The sequence below is a fragment of the Alligator mississippiensis genome, chromosome 5 (assembly GCF_030867095.1).
Source record: "Alligator mississippiensis isolate rAllMis1 chromosome 5, rAllMis1, whole genome shotgun sequence".
NCBI classification, from domain to species: Eukaryota; Metazoa; Chordata; order Crocodylia; family Alligatoridae; genus Alligator; species Alligator mississippiensis.
Window position 1 is genome coordinate 3,038,846 of NC_081828.1, and position 17,978 is coordinate 3,056,823.

The following is a 17,978-nucleotide window of genomic DNA, read 5'->3' on the forward strand; positions in this document are numbered from 1 at the left end:
TTTAGGTAAAGGTAAGGGCTTGACTGTGTGTATGCAAGCTTGCAAAGAGACAGTAGAGCTGATGGGTAGGTAACCAGGTCTGCTATCTCTCGTCTCCATATACTGCTGTTAACAAGGATGTTATCTCTGGAGCTGCAGATCCGCAATTTAAGAACTGAAACAGCATCACAGAGATGCTTCATGCGATCTTCTAGACTGAGCACTGAGTCCCACTGGGTAGAGTGGTTTTCTTTAATTTTTCCTAATCTATAGAGGTGGCTCTGGGAGCCCCATAAGACTGGGCCCCTAATATAGTCCATGACCTGTTGTGACCAATTTATAAAACTTTTCTAAAAAGGTTACATGAATATATTATCTCAAATGGTGTGTAATTAGAAGTTATAATCCCTATTTCACAATGAGATCTTTGAGCTCTAGCATATCTTAAATTAAAACTAGCTTTATAAAGGTTTATTTTTATAAAAAGCATTTTAACAAAAAAATTAAAAATATGATTAAATTAAAAATGCAATTTTTTTATTTAAAAAAAATCATTGATTTGTATCCACCCTGATCAAGGGCTTGAGATTTGATCCAAAAAAAGTCCATTTGAGACACAGAGCATTTTCATTGGAGCGGGGTGCATATTGTTGTCTTGCACCTTGACTCTTATAGTTAAGGTTATCTTATCACCAGCATACATATACACCACACATCCCTCCCCAGCATAATATAAAGTTACTAATACTCATATGGCTTACTCCTATGTGGGAATAAAATTAAGATGCCACTTTCATGCTAATTTGTAAGGCACGTTTATGCTGGTTCAAGAACGCTCACCTTAGGCTTGACTACTTCAGTAAAACCCCCATTCATCTCTAAAGGCACCGACCGGCACAACAGATGCGACTGCGGAGCCGAGCAGAGGGAGCGTATGTGTACTCAGCTGTAACTGTCCACGTGCACGCTCTTGCCCTGCAACCTCATACCCTCTAAAGCAGTGATTTTCAACCAGGGTGTGCAAGATCCTTGTAAGAGTGTTGTGCAAGGCAGTGAGTGTGCTGCTGCTTGTTCCACACCCGCCGCGGAGTGTCACAAGGGACAGCCACGCTGTTCTCTCTTGCCCTTCGACAGCACCTGTGCCAGCCGCTCCCAGCAGCCTGCTTTTGAGCTTAGCTCGCACCCTTGCTTGTCGCATACTCCCAGGGCTGGTGGAAGGGCCTGCAGGGGTAGGTGGCTTCAGTCCCCAGCATGCGAGTCTCTAAAGGAGTAGCTGCAGTATGGGGGGCTGTGATTGCCCCCTCAGGAGTAGTCCAGGGGTGGGAAAGGGGGTTCTTGGGCCTTGTGTGCTTTATTGCTCCCCTGCCCATCCTCAGCAGCCCCCTTTGGCACATGTGTAGTTGATTGGTACTTCAGCCCTGCTGGCCAGGTGCCCCCAGGCTCTGCCCATTTCAGCCCTGGGGCTGGAGTTCATGGGAGATTGCCCTGGGAAAACTAAGGGCAGAATGAATGGGGAGTCCAGGAGCCGTGTTGGCAGCAAGTGTGCGCAAGGCCAGGCAGAGCTGGGGGAGCAGTCCACACTGGCAGCCTAAAGGGGTGAACATTACATCTTATATTATAATGTAATATAGTAACACAATTAACACAGAGGTGGAGGAGTCTCCATCCTTGGAGGTTTTGAAGCCCCAGGTAGACAAGCCTTGTCTGGGATGATGTAGTTGGGGCTGGTCCTGCTTGGAGCAGGGGTTGGACTACATGTGACCTCCTGAGCTCCCTTCAATCCTTGTTTTCTATGATAATAACATGAGTTAATAACATAATTACTATATTTGAAATATTCACACTACATTCATATCAGGCCCCTGGCACACATTCATTTAATGGCACAAAGGGATCTGATCTCCCATCCCAACAATCACATGTCCAGACCCGTGCATGGCAGAATGCGTGATCTTGGGATGAGGGATCAGATCCCAGTTGTGTTATTACTCATGGCAAGCCCTGTGACTTCCTGCAGCCTGGCACCCTGGCCCAGGTGACGACACTGCCTCAATTCGACTCGACTCGACCCTGAAAACAGCCGGGTGCAGCCCCAGGCAAAGCTGTACCCTGCGATTGTCAGTCTGCCAGCACGGCGTGGGGGAGCTGTCAACCAAGCACAACTAGGCTGCGTGGCGGGACCCCATCACACATTCAATTTAAGGTGCAATGAAAACCAGCCACAAAAATATTATACACATTTTTTGAATATTTTTGTGGCTGGCTTCTTACTTTCTCACACCATTAATTGCCTGCAGTTGTGGCTGGGTTGCTGTTTATGGAACAATTCACAGTGTACTCTCACCCTTCATTCCTGAAATGGGGTGCCGCTGAAGTCTTACAGAAGGGTGCCTGGAGCCTGAGACAGCTGAGACCTGCTGTTCGAAGTGGCACATTAAGGAATAGAAAGCAACATTTAAAAAGGGACCTGTTTCCGAAAATTTTGCAGCCTCCAGGTTTAAAATTCCTGGCAAGAGCTGGGCCAAAAGTGTAGAAAAGCTAAAAACATGCAGGTAAAAAGCTGTAAGAGTAGCAGGCATAAGGAGCATGAGCGCTGCTGAATAACATGCAGAAAGGACATTAAATTAGTTTGGGATTTTTCCCTGAAGTCTTGTAGTGTTGCTTGTTATTAAATCAGATGTGACTCGTGGACCCTCTCTGTAATTAGTGCTCCTCAGGTGGCAGGATGCCGGTCATTACAGGTAATGCTTTCCAGCTCTGCAGACAGGAACAGAAATACATCGGCTTTTACAACCCGCTGTAACAAGTTATGCCACAAAATCCCAGTAGAAGTTTTTGGACCTTTCAGCCTCCTTGGTGAATGCTGCGTTTGGGCAAAACCGTGCCAGTCGTCATTGAGATATTGGCTGCAGAGTGTAATGGTGCCTGAGCCTCAGCCCCGGGCCTGGGCCACAACCAGGGCAGCTACAGCTTTATTCTGACACTGCCAACATCCTTGTAACCAAGTGTTGGTTATCTACCGAGTAACGGCTCTGGAAGGGCCCCATTTGAGGCGGAAAGTGAAAAGTCTCCGATTGAATAGCACTCTAACCCTTGGGCAGCAGGAGAGTTTACCTTTGCAGACAGAGTACAAAAGCCTTCGATCATCTTTGCTGGGTGAGAGCCATCACACTTAGGCTTCTCTGATTAAAATTCCTTCAACTACACAAGGGCCGGGAGTGCTGGGACGTTTTTTAAAGGGAAGCAGAAATTCCCCTTCTCCCTGTTGTTGTTTTAGAAGCTTCACCCAGGCTTGAGCAGAGCAGGAGAACTAATTGCTTTTCATTTTAGAGATAGAAATAACTCACAAGGGAGCTAATTAAAATTCCAGAGTCTGGGTAGAAATATGCCATATAAATCTGAAAAAGATGTTACTGAAGAATCAGTCATATTTCTGTACCAGATTGTACGTACCGAAAAAGAGTGTGAACACCCACGTAGTGGAGTTTAAAAAGTCATTACTCGATTTCTTCAGTTATTCCAGATGATCATTTGGACTATAATCTGAAAGCTTTGTAGTGTTACTCGTGATTGGTGACGCTGAAAGGAAGCGTCACCTTGATACGTGCAGGTTAGTTTGAAATGAGATGTCTCCGACCTTACCTGTGCAGGTAAGTTCGTGCCAGCTGTACCCAGCGATCCCGCTATCCCACAGCTCTGTACCTTTCTCTGGGCTTTCCTTGAAGGCTGGATCATGGTTGCTGTTCTAGGCTGTCAAACCGCCCTCTCGTCTTCACTTTCAAACTCAATCTAAAGGCCACAAGAACGGAGTCAACAGTCGATTTATTGAATTGAAAGAAAACAAATGCAGCTGCAAGTGTCCTAATTATTCGTATCCACCAAGATTTGCAGTAGATCCTAGATGAAGCTTAGGTTGCGTTCTCTTCGGGGCCCGTGCTTTCTGTATTCAGCCAGTGTCAGCTCGTCACAGGGACTGGACATTGCTGCTTCTCAGAAGACAGTGGCCCAGATGCTCGTTTTGTCCAGTTTGCTCCTGGTGCAGCGCGTGATGGAGCTGCCTGGGTGCCCCTTATACCTCTCATTCTCAAGTCACCCCGAGTGCGAGGTGGAGAAGCCTGGGGGCTGCTTTAATTTGCACCAGCTGGTGTGTGTCCTTGGGGAGCCATCGGCCAGCTGGGATTTACTGGCCTATATTGCACTTTGGCTCTCCCCCTTCCAACTCCCACTTCCACCTGCACCGGCTGTTCACAACCCATACGAAGAGCTGCAAGGAGAAGGGAGGGAGCGTGACTTTCTCAACTGCCCCGTGTAGCGGAAGTGCAGCTGTATGGTGACTTCAGCTGTGTAAATGCATGCACAGGGTTTGAGGCTGGGCAGGGCTCCATCCCTGTTCTTCCCAGCAGTTCAGCACTAGCTTCGTTCCTACAAACTCTCACTGCCAAGGGTTGGTTAAATGCATACATACAAGACGTTGAAAAAAATCAACGAAGCAATACGCTGTGTTTAGTTATTGCACTGGACATTTCTTATTTTCCTTTAAAGTTTAAGCTGGAAAACCCACATCATATATATATATATATTAAAAGAGTAGGAAGCAACTAATAGTAGAAAGAAAATCTCTCTTGCAGTACTCAAAAAGAATATTTAACCAGCCGGTTCCCAAGCAAGTGCAAGTTTCAAAGATCTAAATTGTTAGTTATTTGCAAATGCAGATCTTAATTGACCCTATCCCCACAGTGTGTCATGATTCATCAGATCTTTTTTTTTAACAGGAAGAGAATTTTTTGCAAAAGTGACACCAGTATGAATGTTCTTTGCTTTCTCAAACAGGTAGCAGCCCGTTGGACAGTCCCAGGAATTTCTCTCCAAATGCACCTGCTCATTTTTCCTTTGTGCCGGCTCGCAGGTAAGTTAGTACACTTTCTGTCTTGTGAGTGGCATGTCACAGCTGCCAGAGGTACTGCGTGCATTCGTCTTCTGAAAGTCGTTATTGTTTTTTATTAGCTTTTTGTTTGCATTGCAGTAGCCCCCAGAGTGTACCGACATGCCTTTCAAATGCAGAATCCTTTTATGAAAACACACAGCCTGAACAGAAAAAGGCAGAAGGCTTGAAAGGGAAAGGGTGAAGCCGTCCCTAATCTCACTGTATAACGTCCTTTTGCAAGGAGCTCAGATACCGTGGGGTCGTGTAGCATTAGAATAAAATAGAAAGTATAAAGACCGTTGGAGAAGCAGACAAACAGTGCATTGAATTTGTCAGCCCTAGCAGGAAGGGGAGGGTGCAGGATTTGAGGGAGAAGGTCATGACATAAAGAGAGATGGTTGGATAGGTAGCCAGATGCATATTAGACTTTGAAATCAAGGATAACAAACTTGAACCTGAGCTGGTGTAAGAGTGGATTCGGAGTTGGGCGGTAAAATGGGCAGATTGGTGCATAGGGCAGAGACTCCTACGGCTGCATTTGGCCGGGATGGGAAGTAGCTAAATGAGCATGAAGTTGGCCCGAGAGGAGGAGGTTGCATCAATCAAGATGGGGGCAGAAGAGGCCTGAACAGGAATCTCAGGTTTAGGGACAGATAGAAAAGGATGGATCTTAAAAATGCTTGAAATGGGAGGAAGTGGCAGGCTTTGGAAACAGCCCGGGTACCTGCACAAGCACAAGGGAGCCCGGGTATCTGGCAAAGCTGCCCCTTGGGGCTTGAGTGAAGGTAAGCGAGAGAAAGTCTTTTCAGTCATTCAGCTGAGTTGCCCCCTCTCCTTGTGCCCCCGGCCTCTTGCTGGAAGCAGGCTCCGTGCTGTTGTGTTAGCGCTGAATAAGGCAGAGCCTGCGCTGATACGACAGCTCGCCAGCTGTGCCCATCTGGCTCCGTACCTGTTGTCTTAGGAGGCGAAGGAGCAGCTGTTGCTTGGTATTGGCCAATTTAAAAATGACAGAAGGAGACTGCGTGTCCCTATTCGAAAAACGGGCGTTCACAGTCTCGCCTGATCCAAATCAGCGCAGCTCCACTGAAGCCAAAGGGATTACGCCATTTTTACGGCAACTTAACATTTGGCTCTAGGATCGTGTGACGAAAAGCTGTAAATAAAACAGGAGTTTTAACTTCCTTCAGTCCGTAGCTGTTCCAGCACTCACAGCAACATCACTTTTAACGTCTTTTTTGCAAATGGCACACAAACCTTTAATAATTAAAAGCCCGAGTGGTGCATTTTACACCTTTGCATTGCAGCATGTGAGACTGTCTTTAGTAACATAACAGATGAGGGGAAGCTTTGCCCCAGTGAAGACGGCTTTTCCTGTCTTGTGGAAGTATATACTGCAATGCGTTCTCGCTGAAGGCCGAACATTTTGGCGGTGGCACGCAGAGCATGTGCTAGGTTTAACCTGCAAACCTCCCAGGCTGCTGCCCTTGTCCGAGGCTTTCGTAGGCGTAATGCTGCTGTCTTATCCAGGGTACATTTTTAGAGCAATCATTTTGTGGAAGCGCATTTGATTTGGTGGTTAGGATTTACTGTGGTTGTTAACATTGTTAATGCTTGGTGCAGGAAGAGGGGAGAGAGCTAGATAAGAATGGTGGAAATAATATTTTGTTGCAAGAAAGGAACATTTGGGGAAAATGCCATAAATAAACTCCAGTCGTTGATTTTTCTCATAAAAGCATAAAAATGGTCACTATTGTCGAAGAGTTCAGCAAATGTTAAATAGTGTTGGCGTCATCTTTGTGCATCTGAGACTGTGTTTTCATGTGTTCTTGTAACAGGAAGTTCTTTGGAGAGATTTCAGGTTACAGATATTGTTAGTTAACGGCCACGCTGTTTGTACTCTCTTTTTTTTACATTTCATTTGCAGCAGGCAATGGGAAACAGCTTGGCTCCCCCAGTAATGGCCTAGGTCAAGTACTGTTCTTACTGTGGCGGGCGCAGGGCTGAGAGTCACCGTTCCTGCCAGATGCTGTATAGACATGAAATCCAAACTGCATCCCCAGAGAGGGTGCAGGATGAATTACAGTCTAAATAGCCTGCTTAAAGCCACACAGCAAGCGAGTCTCTGAGCCAGGGTAGAGTAGGATCTCTTGATTTCCAGGCTGTTATCCTACCCACTAGACCAGACAGCTAAGGAGGGTGTAAATCCAGATGAGATGCCGGCTCTCCCCTCACCCCTGCCCTGCCCAGGGTTTGAAAAATGTATTTTGTAGGCATACTTCTACTGCAGCAGAAAGTGGTATTGTTCGGGGTGTTGGACATAGATGTCTCTAGCTCAGAGCTTCCTCCTCCTGTAGATTTGCTGAACTTGCTCTGACTCGGGTGTTGATGCACAGTTTAAAAAAAGTTCCCTGTTTTAAAAAAGAGGGAGGGGAAGGAGGGACGGGGAGAAGAGAGGAGGAGAAAGAGAGAAACGTGATTATTTCGAATAGTCAGCGTATCCTTATTTAAGGGATCTTTGTGGTGTGGCACAGAGAGCTTGTGCCAGGGGTCACTGGAAATGCTGAGCTTCATTTATTCCCTCGGACTGGAATTTTCCATCTCTTTTTGTCCGCATCAGGCCCTAGATATCATTCGTGTCTTGACTCCTCCTGTGCCCACAGGCCTTGCTATCTAGTAAAGAGGAATTTTCTGCCCTCTGCATTGGCCTCCTCTCTCCAGCGATGACCTGTTTCATGCAGTATTTATGGCTTCCTTTCCCAAAACACAAAATTTCAACTGTAGGAAATACAGCGATTCTGCTTAGACCTCGCTTCCTAATGTGAAGGCCAGCAGTTTCACCGCTGGCCTTCACAGGGTCCTTGCCTCTCTTTTGAAAGGTGGTTAATCAAAACTTTGTTCGTGGATGGATATTAAATGCATATGCATCTGCCTCTCAGGATCGGTATGCCCAGCAGTCTCCTGTTATATCTAAGATGTCCCCTTCCACGCACACAATATTATATTGCCTTAGGTAAAAGTGACTACAGTGAGAAATGTTCATCTTTTGTTACTGGTTTCCAGAAATCATGTTCTCAATTATTTTTCCCTTCCTCATTATCACTGTGCAATTTCTTTCATACAGCCATGGACACAGAGCAGACAGGTAATGGGCATATCAGAAGCGTATTGGTGTTGTATGTGAGTGTAATGCTTTTTTGCATGGTTGGGCACTGTGTATGTGCCTAATGAGTTGGTGCTGTAATAACCCCATTTAGGCATTCAGCTTTTACATTTTGGGAGTAAAAATGAGGAATCTCTGAACTGCAACTTATAATTAACAAGAATCACACTAGGAGAACTGCTTTGTTCTTAGCACAATTTATCACACTGCCCTAATCTAGTCCACGTTGCATGATGTTACCACAACTGCCACAAGCCTGTTTTCCCTACAACGCTATTTTAATAGTTCTTTCTGACCAATGTTCGTTCCAACTCAATTTAATTTGAATCAAAATTTCAAAATGAGATAAATAATTTAAGGGGTGTCGGTTCGTAGCCGTGTTGGTCGTCTTTGCAAGCTTTCTGGCACAGACGCCCTTCGTCGGGCTGAGGAAGCTCTGCAGTTGGCCTGTGCTTTTCCTGGAAGACCAGCTGCAGATGCTTCCTCAGCCTGACAAAGGGTGTCTGTCTGTGCCCAGAAGCTTGCAAAGAAGAATATCTCATTCAAAGTTTTCTTTTTTCTGATGTCCTCTCCTAAATCAGTTTTAAAATACATCTTTCTCACTGACATAACTGAGACCTATTCTGCCATTTAAAGAGAGAATTTTCTTTCCAAGTCTTTTTCTTCCTTTGAATTTGAAGCAGAATTTCTGCCGGTCTCTTGCTGCTGTTTCCCAGTGGTTGGACACGCACTTTCTGTGCATTGTGTGGATTGTTTAGGATGCTTCTCTTAATGTTGCATCAGTTGTAGCAAGAAGTAGGGGCTACCATCTTGGCAGAGCAGGTTGTTCTTTTTCAAATGGGGGGGATGATTTTTGTCCATTTTTGCAACCAAAATATGAAAGTCCTTCAGAAGAAAGTAGACTAAATAGTCTGCAACTTTGCATAATTTCATTAAAACTTGTATACTTTCTAGACTCTTTTTAATTTGTATACCTACTTCATTGCTACAGTAGCTGTGCTTCTCAAGTATTAATAGAATTTATCTTCCCAACGTCCTTATGAGAGAGGATACGCCCATTTTACATATGGAGAAACCGGGGCACAGAAGATTATGGGACTTGTCAAAGGTTCAGAGAGGAAGTATGCGTTTGAGATGGGACCTGAACACACAGCACGGAGAGAACGTTGCAACAAACAGGGACGAATCTCTTAAATATTTTTATCTGTCAAAAACACACACACACAAATACAAAACCCACTTGTGTCTAAATGGGGTTTAACTACTATATGCATGCAGCAGGACTTGTTTCTAAAGCTTGAATTTTGTGATTTTGTGCATGCAGCATGAACCCTTTTTGTTGTTTGAAAACGGGGGTATTTTCTCCATGTGCTAGTAGTAAAATAGACTTATAGAGAGGAGAGGTATGGGTCGATATAAAAGCCTAGGCCCCCCAAAAATACTTAAGCCTGTCCTTAATTTCTAGCATGTGCTTTAGGTGCTTTCCTGAATCCCAGCCCAGAGGTAGGTAGAGAAAGGCGTTGTTAAGTTTACAACTGAGTTTCCCTTCTCAGCTCAAACTTTATCCTTCAGTAATATCCACAGGAGAAAGGTCATATCCTAATGTGCTGTGTGACTGTATACCAACCCCAAAGTTTATATCGACAGTGCTGTCAGAAGCTCTTTGGTCTTTAATTCATTTTCATTTAAAATGTGATAAATTATTGATGATTTCCTTCTCTTTTGTAATGAATAATATTGGTGTACTTAGGAGTATTAATATATTTATAGTTCTGTTGAAGTGGGATACAAAACCCCTCAAAATTAAGCATCCCTCTCAGGTTAGTGTCAACATTTGTCCAGCAATGGGAGAGAAGGCCTCAGTTTTTGAAGTTGGAGAGAGAGAGATTTATTAGACGTATTCCATTTTCTCCCTCCTGAGTCTGATTTTTGTGAGGTTGTGGGGGGTGATTAACTTTTCCATGTTTCAGGGTAACCATGTTTGGTGTTAAAACGAAGCGGTCCCTGTCGTTAGCATGCTTCAGCTCATCCTGTTCGTTTGCATCTTTGTATGCCACGCTCGTTCGGGTCCTGGCCTGCGCTGGGGACTTCTCGATGCGCTGCACGAGAGCAAACAACTACTAATACTGTAACCCGGAGAGGGAAGTGTGAGCCCCGGGGGAATCCAGTCATGGGTGCTCCAGTATAGAGACATGTTGCAGGGGGGATTGATTTCAGCTGTGGCCCGTTTCACGAGTTTTAATTTAGTGGCTGTGCCAGTTGATGAGATGAACAGAGCACGTTCGGATATTTAGGCATACGCCTGAACTCTCCTTTTCCCCAGTAATCCAGATACTTCACAATGGCATGAATTCGTCCCCCCACTGTGTTCCTGGTGTAGCTTGGAGGACCAGGGAGGTACGGCAGCAGTAATTCAGGGTGTTACTCAAAGCCCATAGTTGCTGGTTGTCTCTTGAGCAAATTTTGAAAGTAAAATCAGTCATTTGTCCAATTATTTCCTTTCAAACACAAAGGGTAAAGTTATAAAAAGTATCTGAACTACGTAGGAATTGAAGCAATTTAGGAAGTTAGATTTTGTTGACTTTCATTGGCACCGATGTTCCCAAGTTATTTAGGTGCATTTGAAGATTTGGAACAGAAAACATTGCTGGCAGGACCACTGGATTCTCTGGAAAACGCGATCTAAAACTAAGGGTGCAGACCTGTTAGGAGAGGGAAATGCGAACTACACCGGTCGTCAAAATAATTTCCCCTGCATCTTTCCCCAGAACGGACGGGCGTCGCTGGTCCCTGGCCTCCCTGCCTTCATCGGGGTACGGGACAAACACCCCCAGCTCAACCGTCTCCGTGAGTGACCTCCTTTTTGACGCTATTTGATTTGTATAAACCTGTTCTAACAAATCTGCTTCGAAACCCTTACTAAAATATGCAAGGTCTTTTTCATTATTTGCCAACCATGTATTTAATGCACTAATTTATTCTAACGATCAGTTGTGCTGCTTTTCCCTCCATCTCCCAGTCCCTCTCATCCTGCACTTTGCCTTCCACACCGGTGCCAGGTGTAGCGAAGCCCTCGGCTCGGTGGAGAAGTGCGTTGCGTCGGCAATGACACTTGCTCTGGCGAGACCAAGCGCTTCCCAGCAGAAAGCTCTCAGCTGGTCTAAAACCAGGATGTGAAATTCTTCCCCCACTTTTGACCTCGAGTCACCAATGGGCACAAGAGCTCTCCGCCAGCATGCTGCCTAGGAGGCAAATTGATAACAGACAGCAGTTCGATGTTTTCCTTGACGTTGCGTGTTTACACGTTACACGAGTGAACGAACCTACCACGACCTGAGTGTAGGTCATTACCAAAAGACGGACACGCGGTTAACAGAACGGGAAAGAGAGCAGCGTAACACCCTGAAACGTCATACAGCAAATCAGACTCCTCGGTACAGATGAACCCTAAATGATGCTGTAAACTCTGGTTAATTCATCACCTCAAGGGGATTGGTAATGAGGATGAGTTGTGATGAATGACTAGTTACCAGTAGTGAAACTTTTTCACAATTTCATGAAATACACTTTGCAGGTCGTATTGAGACGTAGTAAAGAATAATTGTTTACACTTTAATTAAGAAAAATAAGTGCATACTTTATAAAGCCTGGCTCACTAATTCTTTGACTGTACAGATAAAGGCTTAATGTAGAGTTTTTTACTACAGAAATGCAGCGTTCTCGCTAGGAATGATTACTGGTGGAGCAAAACAGTCAAAAGATTTTTGCTTTGCAGTCTTGCATTCTTGCCTTGACTCCGTGTCTTGTTGACCCCCAAAAGCTGAAGCGTACCCAGTGCTTGCACACAACAGCTGCCTTGAGAGGTGCTATGGAGGATACTTTTTAAGATGACTAATTATCAGGAGCATATTTCATTTTGATTCAGTGTTGAAAATTGCTAATTATGTTGTGTTGGAAATCCCTAATAATGCTTTAAACAATGAGGAATTAACCAAAGTGTTTTGTGTCCAGATGACTAGGACTCTGGCTGGGATTCAGTGCACTGACTACGAAGACTGTAGCGATGTTATCGCAGTGACTGATGGACCAGATTTCACTGTAACTGAACTCACCCATATAACTACATTAAAGAATGTTTTTAAGGTTGTTGAGACAGGCACACAAAAGCTAGTGGCCTGTCCAATCTTAATTTGGCCTCTTGTACACATGTATTTTGATGGCAGTTTTCATTTACATAACGGCATATTTGCTGCAGGGTCCCTGTCCCATTCAGTCTGCAGACTGGAGGGTGCTCGCTTAGCTGCAGTATTTTCTTTTTTACTTATTGTGTGGCTCCAGGCCTTAATACTTCATGCTATTCACACCCTGCTCGAATATGGGATTAAATCCCTCATGGGTTTGGCTGTAGAGCACAGGCACACAGAAAAGAAGGTCAAAGGTATCTGCTAATTTTAGACACCTAAAATTAGGTGTGAGGTTATATGAATCTGATTTTTCAGAGTGCTTAGCGTTAGGTAGTGCTTTGTATTTCCAAAGCACAGCTCTCTCGACTTCAGCGTGCAGCTGCGAGGGCTCAGCACTTCTGCAAATCAGACCCTCAGCATCTTTAGTGAGATGCTCAGGAAATGGAGAGCGTACACTTAGCTATTACCTTTGAAAAGTTTGATATAAGCAACTTAGTATACCGTCGCAGGGGAGCTGCGTGGCAGAAGCAGGGCTAGAATCGGTGCTCCAGGTTAGCACTCCCCTGCCATAACGAGCAGGCCATCGTTTCTCTTCCTGCAATCACCCGCCTCATTCACTGCAAACCTCCCAGCTTCTGCTGCAGGTGAGGTGAGTGCCCTAAAAAGAAGGGCCTTTCCGACCTCACAGTCCTGCTCCCTTCCCAGAGCAGGTCCGTTGTATACCGTGGAGGAGGCAGGGGCCTGATTCATCACGCACACCGCTGTCCCCGGAGCAAGCAGAGTAGCCGATAGCCATTGCAGGTTGATGCCTCGCTGCAGACCGGTGGAGGGGCCTGAGACGAGCACTTAGATCGGAGCAGGCAACAGGGTAACGGGGGCCGAGCGTCCTGGTTTCATTACAGATTCTAGCGAGGAGTTTGCTCCTGTGGACACAGGCTCATCTGCCTCTTCCTTTCAACGGACCCCTCTTTGCCGTGCTGGCTCCTTGTCTTAGGCCCGTTCTCTTGTCTGCCAAGTCCAATTTGGTACTTCTCAGGCCTCACTTAGTCTCCTTTTCCAGCCTTGCTGTCTGCTCCCGCTGCTAGTCTCAGTTGTCCCTCCCTGGCTTTGCATCTGACTTGACTCCACATCCCAGCTTCCCCATCTTGGTTTCTTGTCCAGTATCAAATCTCCCACCCACTTAATCTTGGCTCTTAACTCCAGTCTCCTTGCCCGGACAGTCCCATCTTCTCCGGCCAGCTCCCTGGGATGCCGTTTCCAGAGTTTCCCAGCTTTCCCTCTTCAGCTCCTTGTCACGATTCCTGTTTCCTCTCCGGTCCCAGTCCCACCAGACTCCTTGTCCCTTCCAGCCCTCCCTGTTCAGCCTGCTTTTGTCTGCTGGTAGTTCAAATCGGAAAGGTCCTCCCTGTGCTGCAGGCCAGCAGGAGTAATGAAGAGCACAGGAGGGACATACTTCTTGCTCGTCGCTGCGGTGCCTGGCCCCATCCTGCTCCAAAGCCAGTGAGAGCAGCCATTGAAGGGCCAGCCTGACGTCGGTCCTGTAGCTGTGGCTGGAGCGTGCTCAGTTCCTCCACAGGGTGGTGGATACCGTTTGTCAGCCCTTGGGGTGTGAGATGCTCAGTGACAACAAACTCTTTGCTAAATTTGTAGTCCCTATTTCAGCATACATGAATTACAGTTTTTCAAAGACCGGGCAAACGCAAGGCAGGTTTTCATGTATGTAGATGGCAAAAGACACACCTTGACACACGGGCTTCCACCTGTTATTTCCGGTCCCCTCTCCAAAGCACGGGGGTGCTAGAGCTGTTCGAAGGGAAGGTTGCAAGAATTTTTAACGTGAACAAGAACAATTTATATCATCTCTGCCTCGTTCCCTGAAACAACTGGGCAGTAGCTGAAGTTCCCCACCTTCCCCTGCGCCGATCCAGGCTGAGGCGCATACCCATTGTGGAAAGCGTTAGCCCAAGTGGTGGAAACTTTGTAAACTTGTAAGCAAAAGAAAAAGCATCAGGTACTCTTAAAAAAGCAGCAGTCCCAGCTCTGTCTGCAGCACATGGTTTTGTTGAAAACCAGGGTGTCTGAGCCTCCAAGAATGTGAAACTTTCCTGCGATCCTAAGGTCCCTAGTAAAATAGGGCTGGAAGGGACCTCAAGCGGTCACCTAGTCCAACCTCCTGCTCAAGGCTGGACCATCCCTATTAGTCCATTAGTATCCCAATTTTACAGTCACAGAAAGGCATTAATACATTAAGCACATCGCTTAAAAATTAAGGTGAGAAAAATTCTTAGCATTGGTTAAGTCACTGTTGCATTTCTAAACCAATTGCACTTAGTGCTTATTTGCAACAAGTCATGTCTTCAAAGTCCTTCATGTATTTTAAGTAGCTTATCCACCTGACACCCCTGAGAAGTAGCAGGTCAGCTGTCTTGCTCCACATAGATGTGGAAACGGAAGGAATGAGAGCTCGAGCGGCTTGCCGAAGAACGCAGCGGGTTTGGAGGTACTTCGCCTGGAACCAGGGAGCTGGGGCTCCCAGTCGTGTGGTCATTCCACTACGTTGCATTGCCTCTTAAAACAACCTTTTCTTTTGATAACTTCTTCCTTTGGTGGTCTGCCAAAAGCAAGTGGCATCCTGGAACCTATTCAGAGCGCCTGTTTTTGATAGCCTGAATAACCACATTGCCGTTTCTCTAATAAGAATCAGCCTCCAATCTGTGTGGGCTGTAAACAGCACTGATACCCGTTGAGTCAAAGTACAAGACACCTAGCTGTGCGAAGCTTGCTGCAAGGTGCATATCTAACCTCTCCTGGCTTTCTTCATCCTCCGTGTTGCAGGTGCCCCGAATTTCACTTTCCGTCCAAACGCCTGCTGCCCTTTTAAATTTCAGATATTGTAGAGAAGTCACACGTTTCTTCTCAGTCAGACACTCGGTGCAGGCTTCCCTTCAGGAGTGTAGACTTAGAGCAATCATTTGAATAGACTAATACACAATTATTTCCTTAAGTATCTAATTTGTTCTTTATTTATTAGACTCAGAGTTCATGTATAAACGTCAGCAATATTAGCTGAAAGCATTTACTTAAAACGAGCTGGCTAATTTTCTGGTTTTAACCACGGGGAAGTTTGCATGGCTCTGCTGTAGGTATCAAATTCAGTGACTTCATTACTTAAAAATCAATAATGCAGCTAGGTTTCACTTTGCTCGTGTGATCCCTCATTACCAGCACGTATTCCTTGAAGATGTTTGAGAGCTCAAGAAGCCTTTGGCTAAGGAAGGTTCATCTCCTAATGCTTTTTAACCACAGGTTCTCCTTCATATTCCCCAGTTCCAGCCCTGCATGACATCTGATTGCTCTTGATGAGACAAAGTGGAAGGCAGGGTTTGTTGGCACACCGTAAGTGGAATAATATTTTTAAATGACCCTGTTTTTTCAGTGCTTGTGTCGCTGGAAGACAAACACCATCAATTCTTGACATTTCAACGACCAGTATGCTGCCTCTCTGGTTGTGACCGTGCTAATGACAAAACCTGAAAAGAACGTGATAAATATTGGCTCTTCTCCATGCGGTTGGTTCTCGTATACTTTTTTTTTTCCTGCACCAGAGGCGTTTTTGCAATACCAGAGTCTCTTAGGAGCTTTCATAGTGGTGCCAGAACACATCATGCTTCATCTATTCCCTCGCCCTCCTTCCATAGACTCCCTGCTCCAAGAGCTGCTGCAAGGGAGGCTCGGAAGGGAGCACCCACCTTTTTGTGGGATTCGTCCGTGCCCAGACTTTTGCAGGTGGTTTCTGCTCTCCCTACACCTCTGAGCAATGCATAGGGAGTGGATCTGGACCAGTGGGCTGCAGCTACCATCATATTTTATGACGGTGTGACCTGTGGCCTTGATAGGCTCATAATTTCCACCATACAGGTCTCCCCTTAATATGGGCAGACAGGCTTGGATACTGAATAGCATGCTAAAATTCTTCACAGAGCAAATTCTCTATTAGAGGTGGACATCTCTGATGATCTGCTCAGGTGTTTGTATTTTGTCTGTTTTGGGGGCTCTTTTTCCACTTTAAGTGCAGCTCTTGGACTCCTGAAAAGTTTGTATATGCCTGGTCTGAACAAAAAAAACCCACCTCCAAAGATAAAAAACTGTATATACTATCAGCACTAAAAATGTGGTGTTTTCCAGTAAGTCCTGGCCAGTCTTAGACAGTCTTGTCAGCACTTGGCCTCAACTACTAAGCTGTATATAGTTCCTAGCTTTTTTTTTCCCCTGAAAGCTCAGTAATATCTTCAGCAGCAAATAACTAGAAAAACAAGCATAGGTAAGTTGAAATTCGGGTTGTGCATGTGTCCTTGGCCTTGATACATCTGTTGCTGCTGCTCAGCGCTTGAATGCATTCAGCTGCACTGAATGCAAGTTCAGCGGCGCACCGTGATTAACTCCATGAGAGCAATACAGACCGCTGGGATGTCAGAGAATAACCATCGATGCCACAAGACCCACGTGGAGTGTAGCACTCCGGTTGTTCAGCACCTCCTGAAAGTCTTGGTTTTTTCTTGAACTAGTATGTTCAGTGAGTCCTGCCAGATGGAAAAGTATAGCAGTTGCACCCATTGGTTCTGTTTTCCTAGCTGCACTTTAAGCCACCCCTTGCTCTTGCCAAATGTACTGTTCAGCTTTCACATTAATTTCATTTAATTCCGCTTGGTTCAGCAGTTAAAACTGTTTAACATCTGTCATTACACCAGTACACGTTCTAAGCAGAGCAGATCATTTAAAGATGAATAAACTCTTCACCTCTTTGTAACAGAAAAACAAGGGAAACTCTGTTCATCATACAGTCCTGCAAAGTCAGCTTCCTCACTTTATTCCTGCCTGCTCAACTAGAGAAGAAAGCTGATGGGTAAACTAGGGAGGAATGAAATACAGATCATTTACAATAGGAAGTACCAAAGAGAGCCAGTAAAGGATGCTACTTCTCACATACCGCACACCTCCATAGCATTCTGCATGCCAGTGAAGTCTCTGAGCTGAGGGAGCATGAGGGGGGGAGAAAAGAAAAGTTGCTCACTACTCCAGCAACCTCTTTGCCCTTCCCAAAGAGACTCCTTAGTTATGCACCTTCCCTTTCTCCTCCAAATGAATTATCTTCCTGATCAAATTGAATAGTTCTGGAGCCGCAGGAGTTTATTATCCCTTAACCAGCCTCCAGAACTTGTCCTGATCTTGGTGGCCTCAGAATTACGCATGCATGCAGAACTAGCCTAATTAGGAAAATAAAAGAGGCCCCTGTGCTGGTGAGCAACTTTCTTTTCTGTCAAAGAGTGCAGTCTGGCGGGATCCATCCCTACTCCACTCATTAGCTGTCCCCTGTGCATGCGTTTAGCATATTTCTTTTCTGTATTTTTTTCTGTACTCAGTCATCATGCTCATCCCAGGAGAAGCTGCACCAGCTGCCCTTTCAGCCAACGGCCGATGAGCTTCATTTCCTGACAAAGCATTTCAGCACCGAGAGCATCACTGACGAGGAAGGGCGTCACTCCCCAGCCATGAGGCCCCGATCCCGCAGTCTCAGGTGAGCTTCCCCTGCCACTCGCTGCCCGGGAAATGGTGTCAGTTCTCGCTGCCCGTCTGTTCCAGTTGTAAGGGCAGCAATGCAGAGTTGTGTGTCCCAATAATTATAATTCGTCTGACCAACCTTTTCTGAACTCGCCTTTATCAGGAGGGAGGT

The 17,978-nt window shown here is 45.7% G+C and overlaps 1 protein-coding gene across 5 annotated transcripts in view; it reads left to right on the forward strand.

The window, feature by feature from the left end:
• The window catches only part of MAST2 (microtubule associated serine/threonine kinase 2), a 309,296-nt gene that overhangs the window by 229,087 nt on the left and 62,231 nt on the right, over positions 1-17,978 (forward strand). For 3 of the 5 annotated variants that reach the window (XM_059727771.1, XM_059727773.1, XM_019489769.2), the window contains 4 exons: positions 4,810-4,885; positions 8,025-8,045; positions 10,832-10,910; positions 17,668-17,822. In XM_059727771.1, coding sequence (XP_059583754.1) covers positions 4,810-4,885; positions 8,025-8,045; positions 10,832-10,910; positions 17,668-17,822 — 331 coding nt within the window. The remainder of the gene's footprint in view (positions 1-4,809; positions 4,886-8,024; positions 8,046-10,831; positions 10,911-17,667; positions 17,823-17,978) is intronic. The other 2 variants (XM_059727772.1, XM_059727774.1) reach the window with 1 other exon arrangement.